This window comes from Myxocyprinus asiaticus, chromosome 15 (assembly GCF_019703515.2).
Source record: "Myxocyprinus asiaticus isolate MX2 ecotype Aquarium Trade chromosome 15, UBuf_Myxa_2, whole genome shotgun sequence".
NCBI lineage: Eukaryota > Metazoa > Chordata > Actinopteri > Cypriniformes > Catostomidae > Myxocyprinus > Myxocyprinus asiaticus.
In genome coordinates this window covers 29,188,366-29,198,218 of record NC_059358.1, presented here as the reverse complement: position 1 = coordinate 29,198,218, position 9,853 = coordinate 29,188,366, and the positions used below count along the sequence as shown (strand labels likewise).

Here is a 9,853-nt window from a genome sequence, read left to right as displayed (position 1 = left end):
AACGTACAAAATTATCCCGTGTTAGCAAATCCAGGGATCCCATATAATATAAAAATGCCATATTTGCAGGGAATTCTGGGCCCCCTGACTGTATATTGCTCTGGCCCTCTTACCTATTAAAAAAGAAATAGTTTTGAATTTGTTCGTTTTTATGTATCTTTTTATTTTATTTTATTTTTTTTTTTAGCATTATTAAATTATGATAAACAAGTGTTGACCTATTTTCTCAAATAACTATCTTTACATTCTTTGCCATGGGTTCATTGTGCCACTGTATTGTATAATAAAGAGTGATTTACATTTGTTTAATAATGGTTTTACACAAAACTCAAGATGAATCTGGTACATTTAAGGTTGTTTCTTTCTATTAAAATACAGCTATAGAACAAATCAACCATGTTTAAAATATATTTTGAAATATACAGAATATATATATATTTTTTTAAATACTATACAGTATATTTTAGAGACCCCCTAAGTTACCTTCATGGACCCCGAGTTAAAACCCTGTCTGTTTTGGACTGAACATACCAAGTAAAATAATTATTATTCACTTTCCAAACATGGTTGCAGAGGCGTATTATAAATAGCTTTTTCCTTGCAGTTCACCAACTGTTGTGGCTGAGGTAGCTTCTTCAATACATAGCTTTGTAATAAAAACCCTCTATCATTTTCTTTTTTATGTCTGACATTTCTCTCTGTGAGTGCTTCCTAAGATTCTTCAAAGAGATCGGTCCCACTTCAAGATCTTCAATGAGACAAGTGTAGTATTTCCTGCTTTTAGATGCAAAGCTCATGACTACTAGCAAATCTTAGCCCAAAGCATCTAATGCACTGTACCCCACAGCTTTCGCTTTGGGTATAATGATTACTTTAATAATTAATGGCTAATCTTTTATTTAAAAAAAAAAAATAAATAAAAAAAAAATAATTAAAAAAAAACAACAACATTGTTTTATGGCAATTTACCTACAAGCATACAGGTGCATCTCAATAAATTAGAATGTCGTGGAAAAGTTCATTTATTTCAGTAATTCAACTCAAATTGTGAAACTCGTGTATTAAATAAATTAAATGCGCACAGACTGAAGTAGTTTAAGTCTTTGGTTCTTTTAATTGTGATGATTTTGGCTCACATTTAACAAAAACCCACCAATTCACTATCTCAAAAAATTAGAATATGGTGACATGCCAATCAGCTAATCAACTCAAAACACCTGCAAAGGTTTCCTGAGCCTTCAAAATGGTCTCTCAGTTTGGTTCACTAGGCTACACAATCATGGGGAAGACTGCTGATCTGACAGTTGTCCAGAAGACAATCACTGACACCCTTCACAAGGAGGGTAAGCCACAAACATTCATTGCCAAAGAAGCTGGCTGTTCACAGAGTGCTGTATCCAAGCATGTTAACAGAAAGTTTAGTGGAAGGAAAAAGTGTGGAAGAAAAAGATGCACAACCAACCGAGAGAACCGCAGCCTTATGAGGATTGTCAAGCAAAATCGATTCAAGAATCTGGGTGAACTTCACAAGGAATGGACTGAGGCTGGGGTCAAGGCATCAAGAGCCACCACACACAGACGTGTCAAGGAATTTGGCTACAGTTGTCGTATTCCTCTTGTTAAGCCACTCCTGAACCACAGACAACGTCAGAGGCGTCTTACCTGGGCTAAGGAGAAGAAGAACTGGACTGTTGCCCAGTGGTCCAAAGTCCTCTTTTCAGATGAGAGCAAGTTTTGTATTTCATTTGGAAACCAAGGTCCTAGAGTCTGGAGGAAGGGTGGAGAAGCTCATAGCCCAAGTTGCTGGAAGTCCAGTGTTAAGTTTCCACAGTCTGTGATGATTTGGGGTGCAATGTCATCTGCTGGTGTTGGTCCATTGTGTTTTTTGAAAACCAAAGTCACTGCACCCATTTACCAAGACATTTTGGAGCACTTCATGCTTCCTTCTGCTGACCAGCTTTTTAAAGATGCTGATTTCATTTTCCAGCAGGATTTGGCACCTGCCCACACTGCCAAAAGCACCAAAAGTTGGTTAAATGACCATGGTGTTGGTGTGCTTGACTGGCCAGCAAACTCACCAGACCTGAACCCCATAGAGAATCTATGGGGTATTGTCAAGAGGAAAATGAGAAACAAGAGACCAAAAAATGCAGATGAGCTGAAGGCCACTGTCAAAGAAACCTGGGCTTCCATACCACCTCAGCAGTGCCACAAACTGATCACCTCCATGCCACGCCGAATTGAGGCAGTAATTAAAGCAAAAGGAGCCCCTACCAAGTATTGAGTACATATATAGTAAATGAACATACTTTCCAGAAGGCCAACAATTCACTAAAAATGTTTTTTTTATTGGTCTTATAATGTATTCTAATTTTTTGAGATGGTGAATTGGTGGGTTTTTGTTAAATGTGAGCCAAAATCATCACAATTAAAAGAACCAAAGACTTAAACTACTTCAGTCTGTGTGCATTGAATTTATTTAATATACGAGTTTCACAATTTGAGTTGAATTATTGAAATAAATGAACTTTTCCACGACATTCTAATTTATTGAGATGCACCTGTAATATATATACATTTTTACAACTAACAAATTTGCTTTGACAAAACTCATTTTACCTGCCATTTTGAAAACTTTGGAAAAAAAGAAAAGAAAATGCTTACCACTTCTCAGCTGAATAAGATGGGCCCTTTCTAAATATATGGTCACATGACAAAATGTCTGCACTGTTTCCTAGACTAAAGGGGCAACACATCTTACTCCACTCTCCCATTTCATGTGCATCTCTGTGCCGCAAGTCCTCACAAAACTAACTTGTTTTCCTACACAAACAAACTCATTCAAACACCTCTCACAAAGAATGTGAAATTATTGCTGATCAAAGATCTTTATTAAAAGCACATTGCTGGCTTTCTATAATCCAGCAGTAACATTTACAGCAGTGATGACGACCATAATCAAGGAACAAACCAATGAGACAGACAATGTGTGTGTGATGCACAGTAAATCTGGTCTAAAACACAGGCTTATGATCCTGGTATAGCCTGTACAGTACAACTGTTTATCCCAGTTTCACATAAAAGCCTTCCAGTATATTATTCAAATAATACAAAGACATTTATATAGTTTAAGAGTGTCTAAACCCTTGACAGTATATATTTAAAGTGCTGATAAAATCATTTCCATATTTAGTCAACCACTAAAATCCCTCACAGCACATTTATTTGACCCAAGTCTGTATGCCTAAAAAATACTCAACTAAGGTTCCATTTCTAGCCCTTCCAGTTCACAGAACCTTGCCTCATTTGTTCCTCTTATATATTTTCTTGGCAAAATTAAGAAAAACAGCATGGGGCAGATTCTTGGCATGAAGCTGGATGAGTTTCTGAAGGCGCTGATAGCTCTCCTCCTCATGTTGGTGGTATCGGATTGGCATTTCCAGAGTATCATACAAAGCCTTGACCCTTTCAATACTTTCAGCATCACTACGCCCATAACATGCCTAAGAGAAAGAGAAGACAGTTTAGGTCAGAAAATGTAAACTCTACCACATTCATCTGTCTGGCACAGTTTCCATGCTGATGCAGTCCCTCTCACTTGCATTGTGGTATAGACCTTAAAGGAATAGTTCACCCAAAAATGAAAATTCTCTCATCATTTACTCACCCTCATGCCATCCCAGATGTGCATGACTTTCTTTCTTCTGCAGAACACAAACGAAGATTGTTAGAAGAATATCTCAGCTCCATAGGTCCTCACAATGCAAGTCAATGGTGACCAAAAAGTACATAAAGGCAGCATAAAAGTAATCCATATGACTCCAGTGGTTTAATCCATGTCTCTTGAAGCGATCTAAACAATTTTTATTTGATTTAACCACTGGAGTCATATGGATTACTTTTATGCTGACTTTATGTGCTTTTTGGAGCTTCAAAATTTTGTTTACCATTCACTTACATTGTATGGACCTACAGAAACCTTAAACCCTAAAAATCTTCAATTGTGTTCTGCAGTAGAAAGAGTCATACACATCTGAGATGGCATGAGGGTGAGTAAATGATGAGAGAATTTTCATTTTTGGGTGAACTATGCCTTTGAGGCTGAGAGGTGAAAGCTATCCCAAACTTTCTCACCTCTAGTTCTGCTCTCTGCTCAGCAGTCATGATCCTCAGTGCTGTCACCACTAGCCAGCTGCATTTGTTGTCCTGGATATCTGTGCCAATCTTTCCAGTCACTGCGGGGTCACCATAGCAATCAAGGTAGTCATCCTGTCAATAACAAACATGTTCTAAATCCTTTGGGATATGACAACCAGAGCAAAAGTGTCTGATATATGTAAGCATAGCATTTACAGTGTACAGTGTACTTACCCAAGAAAGTACTGAGTAATATTAGGTAACTACATGAACTTAATGAGTTAAGGTTAGGGTTGGGGCTAGGTTTAGGGTTAGTACCTCGTAATTACTGTAGTTGTTATATAGTATATTATATAGTTATTATAGAACGTAAATGTAGAACAGTACTGTAAAATAAAGTGCTACCGAACTCATACCTGTATCTGAAAGAACTCTCCCATCTCAAGCAAAATTGTTTTAGCATTGTTGTGTTCAGTCTCATTCTCAATTCCTGCCTGTAATCAATGAAAAACAAATGTAATTCTTTAGATTAAATAAAATATCAACAAACACACATACACAAAACACATCATAAACTCACCATGTACATGGCTGCAGCCACAGGGAGGTAAAAGGAGTAGAATGCAGTCTTGTATTTCACAATGGCTTTGTACCTGAGGCAAACACACTGTAAATTAGTGAACGGTAGTGAATTGGCAAATGATATTTTGTGTCATAAATTGTTTCTCCATAAGTGCCAAAACTCAGGCTTTTCCTTGCAGTATTTTTTTAATTAAGTTTTTGTTTTTTTCCAAGAAAACCCACATCCCTTTCTTCGCTAGCTTTCAGTCCAGTTCCATTCACCCATCCAGACACCATCACCCCTCTCACCTCTCCATAGTGAAGCGGTCAAGGTCGATTTTGTGTGGAGGTGCCGTCATTAGATCTAGAGCTTGCCCCAACTCTGTCTGGAAAGAAGTCTTAAAAGAAAAAGATTCAGGTTTAAGCACACCTACTGTACATTTTCAAGTTTAAAAATGAGTTTAAAAATGTGCTGTACATAAAGTGAAATGCCAGTTTCAATCAGTATTAAAAACCATGTAGCTACATGATGCACAATTTGTATGAGAAAGCTAACTGTGTGCAACAGTACGTTAAATGTGTGTGCATGTGTTACATTGTTGTAACTGATATTTTGCACACGTTACCTCAGTAAAAAGCTCTAGCAGATGGACATAATAGCGCTGTCCTCTGCAATGTCTGCGAAGAAGGCGGTAGATGGCCCCTTCTAGTAGAAAAGCATCATTGATGGCATCCAAACCAATACCTTCCTGTCAGATACAAAGTAGTTCAGAGATTAGCACAGATATTGAAGGAAGGTTCTGGGATCAGTACAAGTACAGCTCATTCGACAGCATTTGTGGCATAGTGTTGATTTTGACTCATCCCTCCTTTCTTTAAAAAAAGCAAAAATTGAGCTTACAGTGAGGCACTTACAATGGAAGTGAATGTGGACAATGGAAGTGAATGGGGACAATTTTTGGAGGGTTTAAACACAGAAATGTGAAGCTTATAATTTTATAAAAGCACCTGCATTAATTCTTCTGTTAAAACTTGTGTATTATTTGAGATGTAAAGTTCTTTAAATTATAATTTTTACAGTCATTTTAAGGTTTAAGGGTTTGTTGACATTACATCGTCATAAATAATTGTCACAAATTGGCCATAACATACACAAAAAAAGTTAGTAAGTGATTTTATCACACTTAAATCATGTTTACACACATATCCTTTATGTCTCATGGCTATATTTTTGGAACAGTGAGTATTTTAATGTTCAAAAATTCACCCACATTCACTTCCATTATAAGTGCCTCACTGTAATTTTGCTTCTTTTTTTTTTAAAGAAAAGGAGGAAAGAGTCGAAATAAATTGTGGTAATCAACATTATGCCACAAATGCTGTCGATTAAGCTTAACTTGTATTGAACCTGGATCATTCCTTTAAATACAGTAGTTCCTGCAAATTATATCCACTTCTTCCTTGAATCTAGACTATAATTATTCTAAATTCAGCAAATCCTGATTCACTGGTCTGAATTCAGTGGATTTATTAAGATTCACTATTCATTCATAAACAAGATCAGTGTCAGCTCAATATTATGAGAACAAACTGTTACATATGAGAAAAGCATTATTTTGATCTAATGTGCAATAGGGTTGTTTAAAAAAAAAAGTGTTGAAAAACTATTCCTCTTTGTTGCATAAAACTTATTGGCAAAGAATTATATTTGATAACATGTTTAAGTTATCGATACACTCTTTTTGAAGACATTCTCATTACCGTGCATGTCACAGCAAGCATAAATCAATCACCTTCTTATACCAACAGGGTTGACCTCTCCGTGTCACAGAAGCATCCATGATGTCATCAGCCACCAAAAAAAATGCCTGAAGCTGGAGAGAAAACAAAAAGTGAGAGGGAAAGACAAAATTCACATAACCCAATCCTACAGCATTGCTATATAGCAATTAATAGACAAACCAAGATCTTTTCATACCAGTTCAATACACCATCCCACCAAAAGGGCACGGTGAACTTCATCAGGTGACACTTCAGACGGAGAGACCAGCTCCCGTAGTGAACCAATCACAGACAACCCTCGGTTTCTCTTACCTCCAGGAGCATTGTAGCGAAGTACCTAGACAAACATGGCACTTGTATTTTTCAAAATACAAAAGAGCTTGATTCAGAGCATGATTCTTTTCTGACACGGGTACAATTAATCCAGTACAGAGTTGGTGACGGAGTCTGTGCTGGTGCTTTAAACCGCAAATTCTTAGTGTGCCAGCCTCCATGTTTCTGTTCTCTGGCAAAATCTGTCTTTTTTAACATTCAACATTAGTGAACGTCTGGTATGTTTATGCACTAACCCCCAATATAAACATTTAGTTGTGGACATCACAATTAGTCATCATCGTCGTCTATGTTGTTAAACATTTTGTGTGTGTGAACTGTGTTTAAGTAGTATGTATGTTGTTGATCACAGTGCCACCTGTCATTTTCTCTCTCTTTTAGTCTTATATGTTTTTTTTTCAAAGTTTGCCCCACCTCTCTGAGTCTGTTGAGGGCATCAGTGAGAACTGGATCAGTGAAGTCCTGCTCTGTGAGTTCAGACACCAGCTTCTCAAACTCCCTGTCGAAGAGCTGAACATCCGACAACATCTTCCCCTGCTGCTGCACACCGTCACTGCACCTGCTGTCTTCCTGAAGCCATGAAGTACACAAATACAGTGTGATGAGAGGGAGGAAGAAATACAAGATGGGTAGGGCACAGAGATAGATAGGCAAACATTTGACAACATGATTATTAGGTCACATATGATTATTAAAATGTTTAGGATGTTGAAAATGTAGATATCTTGCCCTAAATTGATCCATTGTCACTGGGTCAGCAGGACATTTGAATCGTGAAGTGCAACAAGATTCTAACAACTAAGTTTCTGACAAAGGTGATAGAACACGTTTATATTCTACAGACAGCGAAATACAACATCTTGTTTATGCAGTCGGCTTAATCTGCTGGTAGAAGCTGATGTAGCTCACTAGCTATCATCAATGTGGCATGCTTTTATATAGTATTCGTTTGAAGAGAAACGTAATTACATTACATTTTTATGAAAAAGCGAACCGACAGTATTACTGGGGACGTTTCAATTATAAGCCAACTTCACTCAAAAGGTAAACATAACTGCATAAACATTGCTAATTTAGCAAGACAGTGAAGAAACATAATCCACATTATATTCAAGACTAACATGAATATATTTAAGCAAGAGGCTTACTTTGACTTACCATTACGAACCTTTCCTTGCTCAAACTACTGAAACAAGTATATATGTGAGCTTTTATTTCACCTGTCGTACGAAAAAGTCAAGACGGCCCATAAAACCGAAGGCGTACCGCATGTAGTTTTTCAGAACATTTGTTTCTGTCTCGAGGGTTACATTTAAAATACAAATACCGAAATGCATTGCTAATGATCTGTTGAGGCGTGAACGCACAAGCTCATATGACATCATAAACCTCCATTGGCTGAAGCAATCGAACGAGGATGGGCTCCAGAGGAATTAGCCAATGAGAAGAGACATGAGACGAACCAAGGGTGGAGTGAATGACAGTGGACCAATCAGGTTGTGGAAACTAGTTGGATCTTACAGTATGATATAAAAAAGGTTTTCTTCCCTGTTGGACGTTTACGTAATAATTGTTACACTGACAATTTTTCACTACTTAACTCTTTTTGGGATGCTTTGCAGATCATAAACAGGGTTTATTTGGGATATTTTAATTAAATTCTATTCATTTTCCATTCCTGTATATTGTGGCAACAGATGAATTGAAGGATTTTGTTAAGGCAGTTTTGTTTCCTGTTTATTTGTTCATAAACTGTACTTTTGTAGTATCTGATAATACCTTTACATATAGGGGTATTTACATTAACATTTGTGAAGATGCTTTAGTTGATGATGCTTTAGTTTATAACACTCTTTTAACTACGTTGTAAGATAGAAAAGTTAATTAGGCACACTTACTGTACATGTGAGAATGCCAAGCAGGGCCGGAGTGTCATGTCCAAGTCAGCCCATACCCAAAAGGGGTGGGGGTTGGCAGTGAAGATGATAACAATAAAACAAGATCACAGCAAAAATTTGCAATATATGCAATTACTTGAAAATTATTTAAGCTTTCCGTGTCATTATACCACATACAGCATTCACTTTCACTTTCTGACATAAGACTTCACTGTATGTGTTGTAAAAATAAGTGAATGTTAAAGGGATATTTGACCCATCATTTCCTCACCCTCATGCCATCCCAGATGTGTATTACTTTCTTCTGCAGAACATGAATGAAGATTTTTAGAAGAATAGTTCTGTTGGTCCATTCAATGCAAGTAAATGAGAAGTAGTGAGAAACAGATCAATAATTAAGTCGTGTTTACTATAAATCTCCACTTTCACTTTCATAAGCACCCCTCTCTTAAGAGTTCTTCTGTTTTTGGTGTTTTACATATTTCATGAATATCACCCCCTACTGGGCAGAGAGCAGAATTTATAGTAAAAAAGGACTTAAATATTGATCTGTTTCTCATCCACACCTATCATATCACTTCTGAAGACATAGATTAAACAACTGGAGTTGTATGGATTACTTTTATGCTGACTTTATGAGATTTTTGGACCTTCTGAGTTCTGATCACCATTCACTTGATTTGAAAGTACCAACAGAACTGAGAAATTCTTATAAAAATCTTAGTTTGTGATCAGCAGAAGAAAGAAAGTCACACACATCTGGGATGGCATGAGGGTGAGTGAATGATGAGAAAATTTTCATTTTTGGGTAAACTAAGTTTATTTTAAAGACTATCTAGGCAAATAAATAACACTGTAGAACTGTAACTGTTTATAAATATTTCAAGATATACAGGCTCACATATTAAATTGTCAGTGCTTTGTATTTTAGATAATTAAAATAGCAACAGATCCATGAATACATTTTTACATGCCATTCAAAAACGTGCCATTTTACAACAATAAGAGTGAAATAAAAGACTAAAAAATAACACATTTGTACTTTTCTTTTACTTGTAATGTAAATGTTCAGTACAAAGGCAAAATGGTTACTGTCTCTTTAAGATGGTTATATCGCATGATACAATATTGAAGGCACACTG

General features: G+C 36.6%; 1 protein-coding gene across 2 annotated transcripts; it reads right to left on the bottom strand.

Moving 5' to 3' along the window:
- Window positions 1-2,864: 2,864 nt before the first annotated feature.
- On the bottom strand, window positions 2,865-8,138 carry LOC127452793 (farnesyl pyrophosphate synthase-like). 2 transcript variants are annotated; one of them, XM_051718511.1, is made up of 10 exons: window positions 7,972-8,138; window positions 7,228-7,383; window positions 6,677-6,817; window positions 6,492-6,572; window positions 5,325-5,447; window positions 5,008-5,096; window positions 4,718-4,790; window positions 4,554-4,631; window positions 4,135-4,269; window positions 2,865-3,503 (listed from the first exon to the last, which is right to left on the bottom strand). In XM_051718511.1, the coding sequence occupies exons 1-10, from the start codon at window positions 7,972-7,974 to the stop codon at window positions 3,303-3,305; spliced, it is 1,080 nt and encodes a 359-aa protein (XP_051574471.1). In that variant the 5' UTR covers window positions 7,975-8,138; the 3' UTR covers window positions 2,865-3,302. The 2 variants fall into 2 exon arrangements, with proteins under 2 accessions (XP_051574471.1, XP_051574472.1); XM_051718512.1 differs by having other exon boundaries at window positions 7,962-8,132.
- Window positions 8,139-9,853: the final 1,715 nt, after the last annotated feature.